Source organism: Centropristis striata, chromosome 16 (assembly GCF_030273125.1).
Source record: "Centropristis striata isolate RG_2023a ecotype Rhode Island chromosome 16, C.striata_1.0, whole genome shotgun sequence".
Lineage (NCBI taxonomy): Eukaryota > Metazoa > Chordata > Actinopteri > Perciformes > Serranidae > Centropristis > Centropristis striata.
The window spans coordinates 25,478,391-25,502,435 of record NC_081532.1 but is presented as its reverse complement, the minus strand read 5'-3'; the positions used below and the strand labels follow the sequence as shown (position 1 = coordinate 25,502,435).

Here is a 24,045-nt window from a genome sequence, read left to right as displayed (position 1 = left end):
CTCACCTATAAGTGGCCTCATCATTGGATAATACACTTGCCACACCGTCTCCAATGACATCCTGCTGTCCATGTAAATTGCTCCGGCTAGCGACTCAAAGATGTCCCCCATGGCCTTGGGGACCTCAATGTCCTCCTCCTTCTCTTCATCTTCTTCAGAGCGTCGCAGCTGGTTGACAAAACACACAAAGCTGTTAACCGACGCCATCATAACACTCACACACTAATAAACCTAAATTACTGTGGCAGAACTTGCTAAAAACAACATTTAAAAATGTTTTTAAAATGTGCCTTTAAATTTGTAACAGCACAAACATAAGCATTGAACAATATTTAGTCTTTTAATAATTTTCGAGGTAGTTCTCCACCTCAGGCTGCTCTCCGTTTCTTTATCACTATATATGCAAGAGAAACAAAGAGAGTTATACAGTGGCTTGCAAAAGTATTCATCCCCCTTGCATGTCTTTTACACATGAAATCATGGTCAATATAATTTGGCCTTTTTAAAAAGAATTTGCAAAAAAACCCTCTTTAATATCAAAGTGAAAACTGATTTTTACAAAATAGTATCAATTAATTAGAAATATATAAGGTAAAATAAATGATTGCATAAGTATTAATACCCTTTAAAGTAACTGAACTAATTCAACAGAGTTGATATTAAAGGTTTTTTTGCAAATTATTTTTTAAGACTCTGGAGGTGACGTATGGTTTTCACTGTGAATAAGCAGCTGAAAGCAGCATGGCTAATTATGTGAGTCTCCACTGATCATAAACATAGTGATTGTGAATTAACGGCATCACTAACTGTGCACAGAGTGTCTGGTGCTTGTTGTAAACAAACAGAGATCGCTAAGTGAACACCTCCTGCTGCAGCAGCACATACACACTGTACTGCTACAGAGCTAACTGTAGCTAACTGCTGCTAACGGCGGCTCTTCTTAACAAGTCGGCCTCCGGCTCGTTAAGAAGAGTAAGAAGGAGTCGCTGGATTTGTCTCCAGTCCTTTCTTGAAAAATAATCACTAAGGAGGTCTGAAAAGTAGCTAAATTTAGCAACAAAGTCGCTAAATTTAGCAACAAAGTTGCTAAGTTGTGAACACTGCTTTGCCGGCTTTCACAAATGGCGTGTTGTTGTTGTCGTGTAGAGTACTACGTCACATCCTGCTTAGCGTTCTATCCAATCAGTAACCAGGCTGTTTTCAGGGGAGAAAAAAGACCCTGCTCTTCTACAGGGACGAAAAAAGTCCCGACAAAAGCGGGCTCCGGACTGCTTGTATTCAAATTAGGGGCGTTTCGGCAAGTGAGACCCGCCTCATTCCAGGTAATGGAAACAGCCCTAAACAGTCCTGTTTGTACCAGAGTACGCTCTGGTGCTCGGAGTGACAATTTAAGAAGCCCCCCTTAATTGAAAGCTAAATGATCTGTACATGTGATGGATGGTGCTGGTGAGAAACCTTTGCAACAGAACCTTTTTTCCTAGTGACCTCCCAGTGGGTCTGGGAGCTTATCTCCTCACATATTTTAATGGGGCATCTGGTGCATTCTGGTCCTAATTCTTATCCCTGGTCAAGGAACCAATTTATGTATAAAAAGTAGCTTGCTATTAGTGATGGAGTCCCATTTCTTTCCTTCCTAAACAAAAAACTTGTTTCAGCACAAATATCTTATTGTCTTTGATGAATAGTGACCAGAATAGTGAGTGGTACCATGTTACTGCAGCCCATTTCCTGATTTTTTTCAGCTGTTGTTTAGTATGTTTATATATGTGCCTGGTGTCCCGAAGGCATAGAAGAACCTCTCTAGTAGAATGAGAGGAGATCTGGTGCCAAGATAGCCATTTCCAGGCAAATGAAATCCAACTGCTTTTTTTTCTTCTGACCTGAAATCATTGGAATATGAAACAGATTCATAGAAGCTGACAGCCTTGTTATTCAGGCAGATCTGTTTGAATGCTGGCTATTATTTTAGGGGGGAAAAAACTCCAACAGCAAAGATCAGGTTTCTTCCTACAGGGCTTTGTTGTGCGGTGCTGATGCTCGCTGGGTTTTTGGTGGAAACAGGACTCACCTCGGAGTCCATGCCTTGCATCTCGTTCTTCTCCAGCTGAAACTGCACAAAGTCGTCGATGACGTGGAAAAGCTCAGGTGAGATGGCCTTGAAGTACTTGTGGTAGTCGTACTTAACAGCCAGAGAGGCAAAGATGGTGTTGTTGACGAGTGCTGAGCGCAGGTCAGTCAGCACGCCGGGTGAGTGCTGCCGTGGGTCTTCATAAAGGTGCTTTGTTATGAGGTAGTCTAGAATTGCATCACCAAGGAACTCCAGCCGCTGGTAACAATCTGTAGAGAAAGGACAATAAAGAGTCAACGTGTGAATAGGTGAAAATTACAGTGTAGATCAATATCTATGTTAGAATTAGTTTCTGCAGTCTAACCCAATTTCATTAAGTGCAAATGTCCACGAAATAAACAGTCAGGATTAGTTTGAACTTCAGGTCAGGGACAGGTCAGGGACAGGTCACAGAGGACAGGTCAGGGACAGGTCACAGAGGACAGGTCACAGGGACAGGTCACAGAGGACAGGTCAGGGACAGGTCAGGGACAGGTCACAGGGACAGGTCACAGAGGACAGGTCAGGGACAGGTCACAGAGGACAGGTCAGGGACAGGTCACAGGGACAGGTCAGGGACAGGTCACAGGGACAGGTCACAGAGGACAGGTCAGGGACAGGTCACAGGGACAGGTCACAGAGGACAGGTCACAGGGACAGGTCACAGAGGACAGGTCACTGGGACAGGTCACTGGGACAGGTCAGGGACAGGTCACAGGGACAGGTCAGGGACAGGTCAGGGACAGGTCAGCGACAGGTCACAGAGGACAGGTCAGGGACAGGTCACAGAGGACAGGTCAGGGACAGGTCACAGAGGACAGGTCAGGGACAGGTCAGGTCAGGGACAGGTCAGGTCCCACAGAGAGCCGTTATTACCAGGCTACGTTAAAGTCAAAAATCAGTTAGGTTTACCATATGGCTCTTTATAACACAGTCAGGATCTAGTCTGTCCTCAGCCTACAAAATAAAGTTTGAGAAGTGTCTGCATGTAGAACAGCTGCTGACAGTTCCTCATGGCTCCCTGAGCCTCCATCCATCCTCCCAGAGTCCTGGACAAGTCCTGTATTCATCATTTTCCTCTTTTCATTTCTAACCGGCATGTTTCAGTTTTTGCCCGTACACACCCGGTGTCTCCTCTCTCTCTCTATCTCGCATGTGCGCTCCTGATTCACATATACCATTCACAAATAGATGAGCGAAAAACATGAAATTAAAAACACTGTATGATTTGCCCTGACCACAGTGGTCTATAACTGGAGTTTATATGCAGCGGTCAATATCACAGCACAGCTCGCTGGGAGCATTCAATGACAGAAACATGGTATCAAATTGTTTATTTAAATCAGTATGTGCATCATGCATGGAGAGAGAGGATGATTAGTTAATTTAATTAATGTGTAAGTATGTTTTATGTTAAAACTGAAACAAAAATACCTATAAAAGTAGTAATGTCTCGTATTAGTTTGTCCTCCTTATTGACATAATGTGCATATATTGGAATGGTTCCAGTTGACTGTGTTAATATGCAACATGTTTATCATGATGAAAGCATCCTGACCTGTAATGGTGTTGTAATGGTAAGAAGCGTGGGTGAAGGCTTGCAGAAGGTAAGCCTTGTTCTGAAAGGTGTAGTTTATCTTGCTTTCAAAGTTCTCGAAGCCGGAGATGAGGTGGTTGAGAGTCCGCTCTGCATCTGGATGGGCCAGCAAGCAGCGTGGGGGGATCTTCAGCCAGCCGTAGCACAGGTCCACGGCTGTGTTCTGACAGCTCAGCACCACTGCTCCTGTCAGGGTCCCTTTCTCCAATGGTAACACCTGTTGTCATCAAAAACAAATACCAAGGACAGGTGTTAGGAGCACTTATACAAATAGATCTGTTAATACATCGGTTCTATACTGTTCTCATCAGTTATGAAACAGTAAGCTAAACTCATTTCTCCAAAAATCTCCTCCAATGATCAGGCTGTTTGACGTACTTGGCAGGATTTTAATGACGAAAAGGTAAAACTGAAAATAAACAAATAATACAGACAATATTAACCATTTGCATGAGTCAAATATACCTTAAAACATGTTAAATACTCCTAAACAAATATACAAATACAAATAAACATACTCACTGGCAATGCCACAAGAATAAAGCAGGATGAGGATTGTTGCACTACCGGATTACAAAACAGGACTCCTCTAACCGTAAGGAGACCGGAGAATCACCAAAATAAAAGTCACCTCTTCAAAATAAAAGTCCAACTGTTACATGACACTCCCCGCCTGGCATCTGTAGAATGCCATATATACCATCACCTACACCGCCTCTGATTCCAAGAGTAGAACCACCTCAGAGACAGGTCTCAGAAAAGTCTTAGGGGTTTTGTGGGACGTCACCTTCACATCCACCTTCCTGACTAATCCATCACTGCTTTGGAAAGCCTTCACGATTCTTCCCATTGACCATTCGTTTCTCCTGGCTTGTTTGTCCTTTAGCAGCACCACATCCCCTTCTTTGATATTTGGCTTCTTGGTGTGCCATTTTTGTCTATTTTGAAGCGTGCTCAAATACTCCCGCCTCCATCTTGCCCAGAATGTTTCTGCCAAAGCTTGAACTCTCTTCCAGTGATGCTTCAAGAGGTTGGTATCCGAGCAGCTTTCAGGTGGAACAGGTGAAGTACCAATCTTCTGCGTAAGCAGCATAGATGGGGTGAGTATCAGTGGCGCTTCAGGGTCTGAAGAGACTTGTATTAGCGGCCTGGAGTTAATTATGGCTGTAACCTCAGCCATCAACGTGCACAGAACCTCATGGGTGACCTTTGACCTTCCAGCTTGGAGCAACATTGAATCAAGGATACGCCGTGCCGTTCCAATCATGCGCTCCCAACTTCCTCCCATGTTGGATGCATGAGGGGGGTTGAAAACCCATGTGCACCTTTGGGTGAGAAGGTAGTTCTCCACACTGTCCTCACTGTTATCTGCAGCAGGCTTCAAACATGTGCTAGCACCAACAAAGTTTGTGCCTCGATCCGACCGAAGCTGTTTTACTGGTCCCCTGATCGAGAAAAACCTGCGGAGAGCATTTATGCAACTTGAAGCACTCATGGACTCAATCACTTCCACATGCACCGCTCTTGTGGACATACAAGTGAACATTACTGCCCATCTCTTGCTGTTGGCACTGCCACCTCTGGTCCGGCGTGTCACGACCTCCCAAGGTCCAAAGACGTCCAACCCTACATAAGTAAATGGAGGATCTTGCTGTAGACGCTCTGGGGGCAAGTCTGCCATCTGCTGCTGTTCCAACTTGCCACGCAGTTTTCTGCATATGACACACTTGAAGATAAGGCTGCTAATAGCCCGCTTGGCCCCTACTATCCATAAGCCACTTGCACGCACCGCACCTTCAGTGAAATGTCTTCCTTGATGCTGAACCCTTCTGTGGTGATGACGAATAAGCAACACAGCAACATGATGCTTACCAGGGATGAGGAGAGGGTGAGTTTCATCTGCAGATAGGTTTGCATGCGTGATACGCCCTCCTACACGGAGCAGACCCTTAACATCTATCACAGGATGTAGCTTCTTTAAGAGACTACTAACAGGTAAGTCTTGCTTCTGTTGGATGCACCTGATCTCTTCTGCGTACACCTCATGCTGCACACTTTTGATAATGATGTGTTCTGCCATGGTAAGCTCAATGCTTGACACACCTTTCTTGCAGAAATGCCAAATGCCAAAATGCCAGAGTTTATGGAAACTCTGTGCAACATGTAGCAGCCGTGCTATCGCTCTTATTAGCGGATCCCATGAAGAAAAACGTTCAAATCGTTTAGAGTCCAGCTGTGTACTTGAGATTTTGGTCAAGAAAGCTGTGACCTCAGGACGAAGCTCTACATCTGAGTTGGGATCAACCAACTCAAAGCAGGCGTTGTCTGATGATGAACTCTCAAGTTCCAGCAAGAACTCTGGTCCAGTTAGCCAACTGGTGTCTTGCAGCTGGCTTGCAGGCACGGACCTCGTGGCATGATCAGCTGGGTTGTTTTTGGTTGGAACATATCTCCATTGACTTGGATGAGTTGACTGCCTAATCCTTTGTACGCGATTGTTCACATACACATAGAATCTTCGAGATTTGTTGTTTATGTAGCCTAACACTACTTTACTGTCAGTGAAGAACGTTATCTTGTCCAGTTTTTGGCCTATTTCCTCTCTGACCTGTTCAGCGATTTCTGTAGCCAAGACTGCTGCGCAAAGTTCCAACCTAGGGATGGTGAGCTCTGCCAGAGGTGCCAGTTTGGCTTTGCCAAGGACGAAACTGACCTCTGTGAGACCATCTTCAGCTTTCACTTTAAGATAAGCAACTGCTGCAATCGCCTTTACCGAGGCATCAGAAAAGACACATAACTCTGTGCCTTTGGCCCTCGTCAGTGAAAAGGAAGCATAGGCGCGTGGGATATTCAACTCATTAAGCTCTTGGAGTGAGTCCTGCCACTTCTGCCACTTCATGAAGTTCTCTTCAGGCAGAGGTGTGTCCCAGTCTGTGCCTTGAGAAACTAGTTCGCGCAGGAGGATCCTACCTTGGACAGTCACTGGTGCCAGAAAGCCCAATGGATCAAACAAACTGTTGATGGTGGAAAGCACCCCTCTGCGTGTGAAAGGTTTCTGGGACTCAGGAACGTTAAAGGTGAACGTGTCCCTTCTCATATTCCAAGCGACTCCAAGACTGCGCTGAACAGGTAAGTCATCAACAGCAAGATCCAGCGTTTCAATGCCCTTGGCTCGATCCCCTGTGGGGAAAGCATTCATGACTTCTGCCTTATTTGAGGCAATCTTGTGGAGCTTGATGTTGTAACATTCCAGCAAGTTCTGGGCTCTCTTCAAAACATCAACTGCTTCAGCCTCTGTAGGGAAAGACCTCAGAGCATCATCCACGTAAAAGTCTGTCTTGATGAAATGACAAACATCACTGCCAAAGTCCTTTTCTCCCTCTTGTGCTGCTTTCCTTAATCCATAGGTTGTCACCGCTGGTGACGGACTGTTTCCAAACACATGAACTCTCATGCGGTAATCCACCACATCCTTTTCAAGGTCATTGTCTCGAAACCACAAAAAGCGCAAGACATCTCTGTGTTCTTCCTGAACAAGAAAGCAGTAGAACATTTGCTTAATGTCTGCGGTTATGGCAACAGGGTCCTTCCTGAACCTAAGAAGTACTCCCAGAAGGCTGTTGTTGAGGTTAGGACCTTGGAGCAAGACCTCATTCAATGACACTCCTTCAAAGCAAGCACTTGCGTCAAAGACAACCCGTATTTTTCCGGGCTTTTGCGGGTGGTACACGCCAAAAATAGGAAGGTACCAGCTCTCCTTTCCCTCCTCTAATGGTGGTGCCAATTCAGCATGTCGGTTGTCCAGGATTCCTTGCATGAACTCCACAAAATCCTCTCTCATGCTGGGTCTCCTCTGAAAGGTACGTTGCAATGACATAAATCGTTGCTGTGCATGCTGCCTGTTATTAGGGAGCAGCTTCCTTGGGTTACGAAATGGCAAGGGTGCCATCCAGCTACCACTTTCATCCCTGACAAAGCCTTCATCCATTAGCTGCAAGAAGGACAGGTCATCAATAGAAGGTGCAAGCTGATTGTCTTTATCAGACCTTTGGAAGACTGTCCCTCCAATATTTTCCTCTTGATGCACTGAAGTACATGACAAAGGTACAGAGCTGATCTGCTTGAAACCCTGACTGAAGTCCTCCTTAATCTTGACAAAGTTATCACAAGGATGCATACAGCTAGGGCGGCCATTTTCCATGAAGGATGTTTTAAATGTATTCACTTCTCTCGGGGTGTGAGCTCCACTCAGACAGACGTCACCAACAATAACCCACCCAAGGTCATGCTTCTGGGCAAACGGCGCGTTGTGTGGTCCATTATACTGCTTTCTCACTTTGTGGACCTGGAGAATGTCCCGTCCTAACAGAAGCAAAATGTCTGCAGAAGCATCCAGAGCAGGTATTTCATCGGCTATCACTCGCATGTGGCTGTAGTGGTATGCTGCTTCTGGAGTAGGAATTTCTGCTCGGCTATTGGGCACATTATTGCACTCTATCAGAGTTGGAAGAGAAATACACATTTCTCCTGTGACTGGCTCAACAATGAAACCATGAGCTCTTCTTCCAGTCACACTGACAACCCCTGCACATGTTGTGAGAATGTATGGCACTGACGGTCCTTGGATGCAGAAGGCATCAAAAAACTCTGTCCTGGCTAAGGAGACGTTGCTTTGATCATCTAAGATCACATACATCCTCTTGCTTTCCTCACGACGACCGTGTGGATATACATTAACCAGACATATCTTTGAACACGACTTCCCTTTAAAGCTCTCACCACAAACCTGTGTGCACATTGTAGCTGCTGATATTGATCCCTCTTCAGGTGAGCTCTCAAACTCCCCGCCATGCTCTTTGGAGGGGCTCAGCAACTTTGACTCCCTTGGAGCAGGACCTGGGTGTAGTGCAGTTATATGTCTCTCACTGTTGCACTCTGCACACTTCACCAAGATGTCACAATCTTTAGCCTGGTGAGAGACTGAAGCACAGCACCGGAAACATATGCCCTTGTTCCTAAGCAATTTCTTCCTGTCATCAAGCAGCATTGCTCGGAAGACCTTGCATTTCTTAAGCGGATGAGGCCTTTTATGTATTGGACATAGCACGTTTGGATCATCTGTTTGTTTTCCTACACCATCAAATGTTTCCTTGTACACATTAGTTTTGTGTACTGAAATTTGATTTTTGTAGCTCACATTCTCCATCCTTTCCCTTTTGACAGCAGTCATCATGGAACCAGAGACATTGAAGCTTGGATCATTTCTTGCCTTGGCCTCTCTCCTTATGAACTGAGAGAAGACTGAGAATGGTGGGAAAGGTACATTGTAGTCTTCTTTATATTTTGACCCAAATGTCATCCATTTTTCCTGTAAATAAAAAGGCAACTTCTCTACAATAGGACTGATTCCTCTTGCCGTATCCAAGTATGTTAACCCATGTAGATAACCATCTTCCTTTGCAGCTTCAAGCTCAAAAAGTAAATCTCCAAGTTCTCTGAGTCTGTAGTTGTCTCGGTTGGCGAGCTTGGGAAATCGATCTATTTTTGCAAATAAAGCTCTCTCTATAGCCTCTGGAGCTCCATAGCATTCTTCCAGTCTCGTCCAAATCAGGCTCAGACCCACTGATGGTTCCCTGATATTAACAGACTTCATTCTGCGAGCTAGCTGACTCGACTCCGGACCCAACCATTTTATAAGCAGGTCAATCTGTTCATGGGCAGAAAGCTCTAAACCGTTCACAATACTGGTAAATGTTGATTTCCAGCTAAGGTAGTTTTCTGGCTGATCATCAAACCTGCTCAATCCACCTGATACCAGCTGACTCCTGATCAGAAACTTAGCTAGATCTGATGTCGCTCCACCCTCCCCTTGGTTTGGTAGAGGATTGGATGAATGATGGCTGATCACTCTATCCCTCTGTGGCTGTGACATGTACGTCTCTTGTCTTTCTTTGTGTATGCTTTTCTTATGTGGCTTGGACTGTTGTTCAGGAGAGCCAAACTCTCGATCCACAGTAAGCAGGTTTGACGGCTGTTGTGAACGTTGGCTTAAGTCGAGCTGCTCGTTTGTGTGACTCTCTGTCACTGTAACATGCCTTTCCACGTATTCACATACTTTCTCATGTGAACTCTCTAGTTTAGGTAAAGACTCAAAGTCTAATAAACTTCCTCGAGAGCTAAGTTCACCAGCAGCAGCCTCCATAACGACAGCTCTGGCAATAGCTGCCTCTGCTTCTTTCTCCTGCTTAAGCGCATCTAATTCTGCCTCTAGACGAGCTTTCTCAATTTTAATTTCCATCTCCTTTCTGCTGAAGGTTGCTCGAGCTTTCGCTGCTTCTGCTTCTGCGCGCGCTTTAGTGGCTGCCATACTGACACTCGATTGCTGTGAGCGTGAAGATCGACGAGAACTGGACATATATGATTTAACATCAAGGGTCTCATCATTCTGTGCCTTCGATGCTCCTTCCATCAAGGCGTCCAAATGGAAATCCTGTTCCTGCTCTTTCTTCTGATTAGAGGCTGCCATTTTACTATACTGTTCTCATCAGTTATGAAACAGTAAGCTAAACTCATTTCTCCAAAAATCTCCTCCAATGATCAGGCTGTTTGACGTACTTGGCAGGATTTTAATGACGAAAAGGTAAAACTGAAAATAAACAAATAATACAGACAATATTAACCATTTGCATGAGTCAAATATACCTTAAAACATGTTAAATACTCCTAAACAAATATACAAATACAAATAAACATACTCACTGGCAATGCCACAAGAATAAAGCAGGATGAGGATTGTTGCACTACCGGATTACAAAACAGGACTCCTCTAACCGTAAGGAGACCGGAGAATCACCAAAATAAAAGTCACCTCTTCAAAATAAAAGTCCAACTGTTACATGACAGGTTCCCAAACTTTTTTAGCCGCGCACCCCCTTCTATGTCCCAAATAATCACCATCACAACAATGTGCTCTCGCATTTGAATTAATCTGAAACACAGTTTCAATATAATGCAACAAAGTTATGTGCAAGCTTCCACTTTTAAGAGCAAAGAGGATGATGAAAGCAGATAAGTTGGGGAAATGTTATAATATTTTGATCTGCGTTGAACAAAAATTGCAGCAAGTTTAAATGACCGTGGAGCTAAAAAACACAACCCGTCATCATAACACAGGTTGGAAAAATGGAAGAAGATAAACTTCTTCTACGCTTCATTTTAAGATGAAGTGCATTTTGAATAGCCTATTAGAGGGGCGCCTTGAATGCCCTGCTTATCCTGCTGCCCCCGCGACTCGGCCTCTGATAAGCGGACGAGAATGGATGGATGGATTTTACAAAGGAAATGTTTATTTACACGTCTTTATTGTGTGGGGGGAAAAATGTAATTGTGTAATTATCAGACCGCCATTACATTTTTCATCTCGTTCACCCCCTTGCAGCAGCCCATGCACCCCTGGGGGTCCGCGCACCACACTTTGGGAATCCCTGTGTTAATACAATATGGCCGCATGGTTGGGCCCTACTCGTGGAGCTAAAACCTTGACTGATGACGTCTTTCTGTTCAGGTCACAGCTCCGAAAGATGCCAAGCAGGCAAATTGTGTGCCATCTTGGCACAGGAAGTCCCGCCTCCCTTTCTCAATGAAGTTTATGAATCAGCAGCCATGACTAGCCTCACTCTAGCAGGTTGACTAGCCAATGTTAGGTTAGACTAGACAAGGCAGGAGCTGTTCTGTGTTCACAGTGCCCTCTGAAAATGGCAATAATCATGGTTGCTATGGTAGGAGAAAGTGTTGATAATATTTTTACCATAAGAACATTTCACCATAGGATATAGTAAAAGTGGTGTACCAGCACATCTCTAATTATGGCTCATCTTTGGCACAACGTGGCTATAATGTGCACATGAAAAGACATCGTTCATGATACTTCCCTTTTAATTTGTCACTTGCCTATATATTGTGCTGACCCAGTAGGGCTGCACAATAAATAGTATTTTAATCGTGATAACGATTTTGGCTGCGACGATTAAATTAACCTGATTGTCGGCGATATTTCCGTTTTAAAATGCGGCTCTCCTGCATCTAATCAAGCTTTCTACACCAGTAGTCCACCAGTCCAGTAGGAGAACACAAAGTTAAGGTTTCATGTAGCTGCCTAAATAAATAACGAGCGAGCGCTAAACAGGATGTGACGTAGTACTTGACACCACAACAACACACGCCATTTGTAAAAGCCAACTTAGCAACTTTGTTGCTATATTTAGCGACATTTCAGACACACTTAGCGACTATTTTAAAAGAAAAGCGACTGGCGACAAATCCCAGCGACTTTTTCTGGTGTTTTTGGAGACTCGTTCTTACCCTTCTTACTTACAAGTCGAAGCGGCTCGGGGATGATAACCCCTTAGCGTTCAGTCTGCAAATTGCTAACAGGCTAACAGTTAGCTCTGTAGCAGTACAGTGTGTATGTGCTGCTGCTGCAGGAGGTGTTCACTTAGCGATCTCTGTTTGTTTACAACAAGCACCAGACACTCTGTACACGGGTAGTGATGCCGGTTAATTCACGATCGCTATGTTTATGATCAGCGGAGATGCTGTGCATAATTAGCCATGCTGCTTTGTTTATAATGAGCTGCTGATGTTGTGAACAGTTAGCGACGGCGGCCACAGTTGCTTCTCCTGTATCCATCACTTATGTGATGCACAAACTGTAAACTGTTAAACCTACTGTTTGTTAAAAAGTAGTGCAATAAAAATACAGATGTTTTCTGGCGAATAATCGTGATTAATAATATTGCTCAAAATAATCGTGATAATGATTTTGGCCATAATCGTGCAGCCCTGTGACCCAGTATCATTGTTGAATCATGCAATATTGAAAGTGAACAGTGCGGGAGGTGTTGGCTCACCTTGAGGCCCAGCGAGCAGAGAAACATCTGGGCTGCTCTCTCTCCACAGCTGGTCAGGTAGCAGCCCAGCAGGGCCTCCACGCAGTCGGCGATGCTCTTGTCGGCTATGCACTGCTCCGTGTGCAGGTCGTACGAGATTGACTGCTTGCCAAGCTCTGCGCCGCAGTTCTCCTCAGACGGATTCCAAAAGCCCACCACGAAATCGTCCTCGTCTCCGGCCTTGCTGGGATCCAGGTAGCACATGGCGTCCCACGAGCTGTAGTCAAACTCCTCAACGGAGGGCACGCTGGCCACCGGCTCTGAGGGGTAGTGGGCCGTGGTGGGGTGGAGGGGCTTCTTGGGGGCCTTCCACTCGTACGGAGACTCCATGGCAGGGGAGGAGCCAGAGGCCGGGGTGAGAGAGGGAGGGAAGCTGCTCAGAGAGATCTTCTTCCCAAACGCACCAGATCCCAACAACATGTTGTCAATGAACTTAATGTGCTCCTTGTAATATTCCAGATCGTCCTCCATGTTGACTTCATCCTTTGGTTCATCCTTCAACATGAGCTCACCTTCCTCATCCACCTCCTCAACCTCCTCATCATCCTCATCGTACTCATTCCCAGACTGCCCGTTGGCCAGAAGCTCCTCTTTGGCCTGTATGATGGATACAAACAGGAAGGAAATCAGAGTTAACAAATAAAAAAGAAGTACTCATAAGGAGTTTATTGTAAGTGTCTCCATTACAATAAACACTGCTGATGTAGGAGTTCCAACATACGTTGAAAAATGGCAAGTAAAACTCAACTAGATTACAAAGATTTGCAAACTACTTGTGTTTGGGCATGCTCCTTATACTAATAAAGCTATAATAGCTGTGAATACATAATTACCGGTACTCGTACAGAAACAAAGTGCTAATCATTTAGTCTCTGTTCTGTCAACATTTATCTGTGGTCTGTTCTTTCTAGAATAGTCCTAAAAACATTTTACAAAGATCTGAACCAAGACAACTGCAATTCTAAGGTGCATTATAGTGGAGGCCTTGTGTGAAATAAGAGCACCACTCCTAAAATATCATAAAAAGCTTGAGGGAATATGATCCAAAGCATTAGGATTGAAGCTCCCGATAGACTTCTGTCTCTGGTTCCTGCTTTGTCTTCTTGTATATAAGGAAAAGCATTCATTCATTCATTCATTCATTCATTCATTCATTATCCGTAACCGCTTATCCGCACTCAAGTCGCGGGTGCTGGAGCCGATCCCAGCTGACATTGGGCGAGAGGCGGGGTCACCTTGGACAGGTCTCAGACTATCACAGGGCTGACACATAGAGACAGACAATCACGCTCTCATTCACTCCTACAGGCAATTTAGAGTCACCAATTAAACCTAAGTGCATGTTTTTGGACTGTGGGAGGAAGCCGGAGTACCCAGTGAGAACCCAAACTGACACGGGGAGAACATGCAAACTCTACACAGAAGAGCCACAGGCTGGAATCGAACCGGCGACCCTCTTGCTGTGAGGCGAGAGTGCTAACAACTACATCACTGTGCAGCCCAAAAAGCATTCAAATCTAAGGCTACGGTTCACTTTTTATTCCGCGTTTAGATGAGCGTTTTCAGGAGGAAATCTGGGTGCATACGGTGATGCTTAAGTGTGTGGAACCTGTTTCCTCTTCACTATTGCACTACTAAATATGTGTGCAACTTGTTTGGTGCCTTCACTTGAGAATTAAGTATTTTGAGATGCAATCTAGTTCTCCACCCTCTTTATACCTAAACCCATTTAAGGCGGGAAAGCATTACCACATTTCTACCATTAAAACCGGGAGCGATGTTGCGTTATTCTACCATTAAGGCCGGGAAAGAGGATACGTCGTTTTGTTGTATTTGTAGTTTTTTTCCACCTATTTTCGGTTTCAGAATACATGCGGGAGTGTCGCAATGCAACATGGGACTTTTCCAGAACTTTGAAATCATGGAGAAAGATGACTATAGCGAAGGGATGAAAACAGCACCGGTGATTTTATTGCTGATCCGGATTGTGAACCCTCGGAACCAATTGACCGGCATTATAGATGAGGAATATGTTTTTAGACGACATATTTTCACTGTAGAACAGACAGATTTGTGGCCATCTGGAGATAATAACAATAATAATACTAATTGATTGTGATGACGATTTAAGAAATCATGACTGTTTATGTCTTATATTACTTTATGCGTCGTTGAGTACCCTGAAAAGTGCAATAAATAAAATGTATTATTATTTTTTTATTTTTTATTTTTATTACAGTAGGCTAATGATAACTATGTCTATTTCTTCCAATGGTCATATCATGTTTGCATCTTGCTAATGGGCATGTATTAGTATTATGCATAGGATTTTTATTCAGTCAAATGTAACATTTGCTGAGTTTGTTGATTTTTAAAAAAAACTTTGTTGAAGGTTTGGACAAAAACTCAACTTCTCATGAAAGCCAAGGGTATAAGCTCTCAAATACTTGAATTTAATTTCTATCTGCTACAGAGGCTGAAAAATCTTCTGTTGAATTCCCAGAAAAACTTCAGGTTTTAGGGGGTTCTTTGAAAATCGCCCAGAGGTTTTCCAGGCATTTTTTCCAGGCGTTTTAGGCCTGAATGGGTTAAGGCAGTTCCAGTCTAGTAGTATTCAGTTTACTTGAAAAACCATTCACCTGTAATTGTGTTTAATGCACGTAATGCATTACATTTTTTTTACTTTAATGCAGTTATTTCATTCATCATATTCTATGTAGGAGTTGAGTCTCGAGTCAAACATGGTGCGTTGCCAGACAAGGTGGAAGCCTGTCCTCTAGTGGCCTGACAACATCATAACAGAGATTAATGCATGAGTGAATGAACAAAAATATACTTTATCTAACCTAAGTTCTAACCTTTACACATACCGACTGCTTGTCAAGTCAAGTCAAACTTTATTTATAAAGCACATTTAAAACAACCGGGGTTGACCAAAGTGCTGTACAGATATCACAGTTGCAGGAAATACGGTAAAAACTAAAATACTAAAATACATAAACACAGTGCAACAATAGAAAAAAATAAATTAGAATTTTAATAAAATTTTTGTTTTTGCAAGATTTCCACTTAAACTTGATTAAAAGCCAGGGAGAAAAAGTGTGTTTTTAAGGAGGATTTAAAAACCTCAAAAGATCCTGCAGATCAGATGTGCCAGGGCAGGTTATTCCAGAGCCTTGGGGCCGCTGCCACAAAGGCCTGGTCCCCTTTGGTTTTTAGTCTGGTTTTAGGGGCGGCCAGTAGCAGCTGACTGGAGGATCTCAGTGTTCTGGCAGGGGCGTGGATTTTAAGGACCTCGGTCAAATATTGAGGGGCTAGGCCATTAAGAGCTTTAAAAACAAACAATAAAATTTTAAAATCTATTCTAAAAGCAACCGGGAGCCAGTGTAGCGAAGCAAGGACAGGTGTAATGTGGTCACGTTTGCGTGTGCCAGTAAGGAGACGAGCAGCTGCATTTTGCTTGTGCAACAGTGAGTGGTCCAGGCCAACATACAGTGAATTACAGTAATCCAGTCTGGTATTAATAAAAGCATGGATTACTGTCTCCAGATCTCTACGTGGCAGATACACTTGTTGTTATTTTAATCCCAGCCCCTTTAAAGATGATGCATTTCCTCACTCTGTAGGTGTATAAAGCAGTGCAGTATCAAGTAAGAGAGAAGCAGGAAATCCACTGACCTCCTCTGAATCCAGTTTGTCTGTGTTGCTCTTGTCCTGGTTGACCACATAGCCAGGAGGCAGCCAGTTAACAGGGGGGTCAAAGATGGACACCACCATCCTGCTGGGGAGCCCTTTCTTCTTCCCCAGACGGTACAAGTTACAGTTGCTCACCTGGACACGGACACAGCAAAGAGGATCAGCTGACTGCACTGCAGCCTTTAACATGTAATACAATAGTCAAGTACAATTGTTCTCTGGATTCTAACCCGTAAGAACCCACACCCAGTTATCCTTAAAGGAAAATTATGGGGGATATACTAGGGGTGGGCAATATGGCCCTAAAAGAATATCACAATATTTCAGGCAATTTTTGCGATGACTATTATTCTTCACGATATTACAAAATACTTAAAAAGATATAGAAAATATGTTTTTTTTAAAGTCTGTATAAATAAATAAAAATCTAAAATGTAGTGTGAAGTGCAAATCTCAACAGTTGCAAAAAAAAATAAAAATACTCTTGTATATAATAATGTATATTTCAGAATGTTTCAGAATACAAAAAGGCCTTTTTCAGGGAACAAGAAATGGGTTAACAACTTAAAGCAGTTCTGCAGCAACGGAGGATGATCAAGCCTTGAAAGTTGCTAAGTTGCTACCAATTCCTACAGGTGTCCCAACTCTTCTTGATCATCTACAACCTACAAGTTGCTCCACATTTAAGGGAACTTCTGCAACAGAGTTGGGAAGAACTTTCTGAAGAATATTTGATTTCCATTGAGTGTGTTCAGCTGTTATATCTGTTAAGGTGGCTACTTTGATGAGTCAAAAGTTTAGAATACATTTTCCTTTCTAAATTGATTTTATGATTTCTTTTTTAACTTCAATTGTTTATTTGTTATATGCATTAATTTCAGAGTACACTGAGACATTAAACTGCATCATTTTCAATAAAATTCTGGAAAAGTTGGGGTGTTCTAAAACTTTTGACCAGTAGTGTATATCGTTTAACGATATTCAGCCTAAATATATTGGGATATGACTTTTGGTCCATATCGCCCAGCCCTAATTGATAGGACTTGATGATGTCATTCTTTAACTTAGTCATGAAGTGGCTCACCTTCTTGCTGCGCATGTAGCTAAGTCGACCCTCGTGAGCGTCGGGGTAGGTACAGAACAGGTACGTGGTGATGGCGTGCTTGAGGAAAGAGTCCCCCAGCATCTCCAGACGCTCGAGGTTGAAGCCGTCGCTGGCGTTGGATAGGGTCAAGGCCTGTAGGATGAGGCCCGGGTTGGGCCCCAGGCTTTTGGGGGAGTCTCCTGCCTGGGCTGTGGGATCAGGAGAAGGTGCTGTGGGAGCATTGGGAGCCATGGCTGCCCGGCTGCAGACTGAGGTAGCTTTAATTGCGTGGTCTGAGGTCCTCCCTGGCGTACATTCATCACTAGGCTGTGGAGGACTGGAGCTGGGCTTCTTCAAGCTGTGAGAGGGCTGCACAGGAACTGAGGTAGTGGTTTGTATTGATTCAGGACTCTGCAGCCCAGGGGAGCTGGGCTGGGAGCGTTGGCAATTATGTTGGTGAAGGTGCTCGTCGTCTCGGTGACCGTCGTCATCACAGTTGGTGACCTGGGCAGTGCCGTTGGTTAGGTTCCTTGTGCATGTGGCTTCTCCGGGCTCAGGGGCCACCGGGGGCCTCTGCTCGGGCAGGGAAGAGTGGTGATCACTGGGATGTGTTAGGGGGTCGGGGTCAGGGGTTACAGTCTCTTGGTGCTTACAGTGACCATCATCATCCTCGCTGCAGGAGTCAGAACAGGAGATGAACGTTTTGCTGTCGATAGATCTCTTCCAGCCAAAGTCCAGGTTTGGATACCTGCCACATACACACACAGACCATCAGTACGTCACAATGTTGAAAGAGTTTTGGGTAAGCCTACACACAAACCATCATAACCTAAAAATGAGCCTTTTTGTGTCAGCATTAGTTACAATTTTTGTTTTCAAATTAAAAAAACAACAACAGTAAAGCCTAACAGCAGTAACTACACAGAAGGGAAAACTTAGAAAAACTGCTTTAAAGTTTTTTTTTTATGTTTTTTAACTGGCCAGCCAAATGGGTTACAGGTAGATAAGTGGTATGACACTTATTTCTACATGTATTGATGATGTAATTTTTATGCTCAAAAATCATGATGATTTATTTGAACTTTGACCCCGAAAACATAGTTACTGTACTTTGGTTTTTCTGTAAAAGGTTTTAATAGTAATGTTGCTGTCTTCTTTCAGCTTTTTTAATTTCAGTGAATAAACATTTTCAAATTGATTTTGTTATCAGTGTATTTAAACGTGTTTAACAACTCTATTCAGAGATTTGTGTATTTTAGACTTAATATGGTAAGGAAATGTTATATTTCGTAATTTTCTCTCACTTTTTTACTTCATCACTATCTAGATAATAATTTTCCTTTCAAATAAACTTATAATTTCTATTATTTTTATGTTTAAATGAGTATTTATATCCAAAGCAGACTGTGGTAGGTGCAATTACTGCTTGGTTTTGAGTTGGATTTTGTGTTTTTTATATAATTATTTCTCTGAAATAAAGCAAAATTGAAATCTAAAACTTTGTCACAAGATAAAACAGACATTAGTTAGGGCATGATTTGACCGGTCTTGATCTTCCTGCCTGTGGATAAAAGTTAAAGTCTGTGGTCTCTGTTTTGAAGCTAATAAACTGGCACAATCTGTCAAAAAAAAGGCTCGCTCCTTAGTTTTCCCTAGGCACCAAGGTTATTATAGTTAACGAAAACTAACGAAATAACGAAAACTAGAATTGAAAAAACATTTTCGTTAAATGAAATAAAAATAAAAAGTTTTTTAAAAAAACGATAACTAACTGAGACTGTATGTTCTGGTTACAAAACTAACTAAAACTAACTAAAATGATAGTGAAAATGTCCTTCGTTTTCGTCTTTGTCAACTTTTTTCATACATAAACTTTTGTTTGATATGAAATCTATTTCATCTATCTGGTTTTATGACTTAATAACTTTATTGGGGCTGAGATGGATAAACAAAAGGAAATAAAGGAAACATTTATTGTGACCTTATTGAATCTGGCACCCAACAAAAACCACATTACAAAAAAACTAAAACTAATAAAAACTAAACCAAAACCAAGCATTTTACGAAAAATAAAATCTAATCAAAACTAGCAAACTCACTCTAAAAACTCATTAAAACTAACTGAATTTGAAAACAAAAATTGACAAGGAAATTAAAACTAAAACTGATGAAAAATCCAGAACTATTATAACCTTGCTAGGCAGTAACACATTTTTTGTTGAAATATATACATTGCCTCCACATTAGGTTTTGAGTGTGTTGTTGATTGTACCAATCCACTGACAGGCTTTAACTGATCTACACCACCTGTGGCTGCCACCTGTCAAACAGATCTGAATTCATCCCTGCAGATTTACAGATGACTTCATATGCCTGAGATTATGCATGAATTAAGGAAAGTCCTGCTTCAGCAGATTAAATAACGTTGATGCTGTGTAGTGTGTGCAACGTGAACCTGTTGGTCCAAGACAATCCAGACTCTTTGCATTTCTTGTTCCCCGTTGGTGGAACAACTACCAGTTCCAACCACAACTGAAAAAAGAACCAACTTAATTGAATTGTTTCATTTGGTAACCTAAATGAATTAAGTTCTTTCAAATTAATTTTAAATTAATTTGAAAGAACTTAATTCATTTAGGTGTTACTAAATGAAACAATTCAATTAAGTTGGTTCAACTATTTTCTTTTTTCAGTGCAGAACTGGGGCGTCCCTCTCTACCTTTAAAAACCTCCTGAAGACCTTCAGCTCTTCAGAGAGCATCTTCTTCCTAGCACCACACGATAATTCTACTCCTCAAAGAATTGTCACTAGCACTTATTGATGCACTAATTATTATTGCACTATACCTTGATTGTTTGTTTTTACTCTTCCTGTAAGTCGCTTTGGATAAAAGCGTCTGCTAAATGACTAAATGTAAATGTAAACGTGAACCTGAAGTCAGGGGGGAGGGTCTGGGATCCCACTCCAGCTTCACTGGCTGTCTGGGCTCTGAGCTCCTCAGCCGTCAGGAGGCAGTGGAGGCGGTAGAGGATGCTGGGCAGACACACTGCTTTCCTCCACAGCGAGGCAGGGATGGGGTGGATGGCACACAGCTCTGGAACCAGGATCTGACAAACACAACACCATCATAGAAAGCTGCAGATTGCCCAAAACAAGGCTGCACGGTTGGTATTGGGCTGCTCCACCCGGTCTAATGTTAACCGCATGCATGATTCCCTCTCATGGCTGATGGTAGATAACAGGTTACCGTCAAGCACTGCTGTAATGTTTCAGTCAGTCTTGATTAATGAAGCGCCTGACTTTTTAATTAATCAAATTGTGTGTAGAAACTCCTTGCACAACTATAGCACTAGAGGGTCCAGTAACGGTCAGCTTGAAGTGCCTCACCCAAGAACAAAGGCCTTATCGCCATCTTTTATCTATAGAGCAATTACTCTGTGGAATAATCTGCCTCTGTTGCACTGAAAGTAAACAGGTATTAAAAAAGAAACTGAAATGTTATTTTATACAAGCTGTACATTTTTGAATGTTGTTCTTACCTTTTCTTATCCTTTTTAGGTTTATTGTGATTGACCTTATCTGTAAATGTTTGATATATTGAGAATATGTTTTTCTGTATATTCTGTGTTGTTCCTGTGGACCCCAGGAAGACTAGCTGGTTACTAAGGTACCAGCTAATGGGGATCCTTAATAAATAAACAAATAAACAAATAGACTGGGGGAGCTGAAACTGATGTCTGTAGTGTTTACATTCACACAGACACACCACATCTAAACTGCCCTACAAAGCAAAAAGGCAGTAACTACGCAGAGTGCAGAACTGAGAAAAATGACTTTAAAGTTATCCTGTAATCCAGCCGTTTAGTTACTGTACAAACGACTACCATTTTTCTCCAAAACAACACACATTTGAGATAAAATGTTTTGTCACATAACAAAGGATGCCTTGAAAGTCATGAAAATGATAATAACTCATTTTTGACCAAAAATGCAGTTACTGCCTTTTTGCTTTGCAGGGCAGTAAATGTATACCAGGACTTCATCAGCTTCGTTGCAAGTCGTGACAACAGGAAACTGGAAACTAGCCTAAAGGACACGCTCAGGTGCACGCTCAGAGCAACACTCGCCCTGTGTTGTTTACATATGTTGTTTGGGTAACACTTTATATTAGGGAACACATATTCAACATTAATTAGTTACTTATTAGCATGCAAATAAGTAACATATTGTCTCTTAATTAGTCATTATTAAGTAGTTATTAACGCCTTATTCTGCATGGCCTTATTATACAACCAGTAAGACATTAACTAAGAGTTTTCCCTCAATAACCTCAGAATTATTGATTATTAGTAGTAAGTAAGGAAGTTGTTGTATACGAGTTATCATTTTAATATGCTTTACTTTGTGTGGACTTTATAAGTCTCTACATAGTGGTGAACGAAACCATGGAAACGGCAAATAGCCACCTTCTGCAGACCTTTGATGTGACTGGTGGCTCCTTTTGGATGATTGGATGAGGATTGGTAGATTGTAATATCAATCATTACTCTACAAAGTGCCTCACTGGTAGACTAACATTGGCGCAAAGTGACCCATTTTGTAGAGTTAAAGGTTAATCAGCAGTTTATTACACCTAGAAACAGGATTTTACAAGTGTTATCAAGAAGAACATCATTTTAGCCCTTCTCTACCTTTACAAGGTACAAGGTAAGATGACGGTGCAAAAGTGAATCCAGGTGCTACTATTTTTTCCAGATCCCAACACGGTGGCTTCACTAAAATGAATGAGGTGGGTTGTTTTTCAGCACAGTGCAACCATCAGTGTGAGCGAAGGAGCCGTTACCTGTTTGTTCTGCAGACTCTCCCACTTGGCCTTCCTCTTCTCGGCACTGCTGAGTGGCAGGGCCTTGCCCTTCTGGTTCAGGTGGCGAGGGGTTAAAAGGTTCAGTCTGAGAGCACAAGAAAACAGGAGCCTCCAATTTATACATGTCCAAATAAACTGACTGTGCTTTTTTCAAATTTTGGCTTTTGCTAATCACATTATAGGAAATAACCAAGGTTCAAGGGCTGGCTAAAAATATTCTCAAAATCTCTTGAAAAAGAGAACTCTAATTAGTTTACCTGTAAGACATTAGACAAAACATGTTCTCTTGCCAAAACATTAAAAAAAAACAAGAATTGAATGTTTAAATATTTTAAATGTTAGGCTTTGTAGGGCAGAATATCCCTTTGAATACAACAGTAAAGCCTAACAGCAGTAACTACACAGAAGGGAAAACTTAGAAAAACTGCTTTATAGTTTTTTTAAAATGTTTTTTAACTTGCCAGCCAAATGGGTTACAGGTAGATAAGTGGTATGACACTTATTTCTACATGTATTGATGGAATAATTTATTTTAATTTATGCTCAAAAATCATGATGATTTATTTGACCTTTGACCCCAAAAACATAGTTACTGTACTTTGGTTTTGCTGTAAAGGGTTCCAATAGTAATGTTGCTGTCTTCTTTCAGCTTTTTTAATTTCAGTGAATAAACATTTTCAAACTGATTTTGTTATCAGTGTATTTAAACGTGTTTGACAACTCTATTCAGAGATTTGTGTATTTTAGACTTAATATGGTAAAGAAATGTTATTTTTTAGTCTTAACATAATTTGATCTCCCTTTTTTTACTTCATCACTATCTAGATAATAATTTTCCTTTCAAATAAACTTATAATTTCTATTATTTTTATGTTTAAATTAGTATTTATATCCAAAGCAGACTGTGGTAAGTGTAATTACTGCTTGGTTTTGAGTTGGATTTTGTGTTTTTTATATAATTATTTCTCTGAAATAAAGCAAAATTGAAATCTAAAACTTTGTCACAAGATAAAACAGACATCAAGGAGTTCATTTTTTAGTTATAACTCAATTTTGACCAAAAATGTAGTTACTGCTGTTAGACTTTGTAGGGCAGAATATGCTCTACTAGTTTCTAGCAGCACATTCTTTTTCTCACATTGAATATAACTGTATAAACACTCTGTCACAAATGCTTTGTTTTAGCGCTCCTCTCTTTTGTGGGCTGGCAGGCACTCTTGATACCAAAATGTACTGTGTGTGCTGAAGCACTGAAAAAGTGACTTTTTCATGACATCTCCCCTTAAACCTTGATGATCCCTGTGCTGCTGACCTGGAGGAGGTGTGGTCTACATCCAGGAGCGGCTGGTTCAGGTTGGACAGGTCCAGGTTGTACTTGGTTTTGTAGTACTCGGCAAATGTCTCGTACTCTGGTGAAGGAAACTTACTGAGGGGCGTCAGGTCTGTGTACACATCAGCAACATAGAAGCGATGAGGCTGATCAAAGTTACGATACCTGGGGAGGAGCAGTGCAGCAGTCATTATGTGGATCAAATCACTTAATTCTTTACATCTCAGTTTGTTCCTCATACATCAGAAACATTTAACCCTTGTGTCCTCTTGGGCTCCTTTTTGACCCCAAATCATTTTCAACATACGATTAATATAGGTTAGGTTCACATAGAATTGCTTGAAATTTTCAGCACATGTGCCCCTCTGCATCCTTTGGAAAAATTGAACAATGTTTTCAACACATAAAATTTCACTAA

General features: G+C 42.1%; 1 protein-coding gene across 1 annotated transcript in view; it reads right to left on the bottom strand.

Moving 5' to 3' along the window:
• dicer1 (dicer 1, ribonuclease type III) overlaps positions 1–24,045 on the bottom strand; it is a 67,018-nt gene that overhangs the window by 10,636 nt on the left and 32,337 nt on the right. The window contains exons 20-28 of the mRNA XM_059352742.1: positions 23,610–23,792; positions 22,277–22,382; positions 20,365–20,540; positions 17,433–18,180; positions 16,331–16,483; positions 12,614–13,249; positions 3,666–3,921; positions 2,069–2,337; positions 6–168 (exon numbers count right to left, since the gene is read on the bottom strand). Coding sequence (XP_059208725.1) covers positions 6–168; positions 2,069–2,337; positions 3,666–3,921; positions 12,614–13,249; positions 16,331–16,483; positions 17,433–18,180; positions 20,365–20,540; positions 22,277–22,382; positions 23,610–23,792 — 2,690 coding nt within the window. The remainder of the gene's footprint in view (positions 1–5; positions 169–2,068; positions 2,338–3,665; positions 3,922–12,613; positions 13,250–16,330; positions 16,484–17,432; positions 18,181–20,364; positions 20,541–22,276; positions 22,383–23,609; positions 23,793–24,045) is intronic.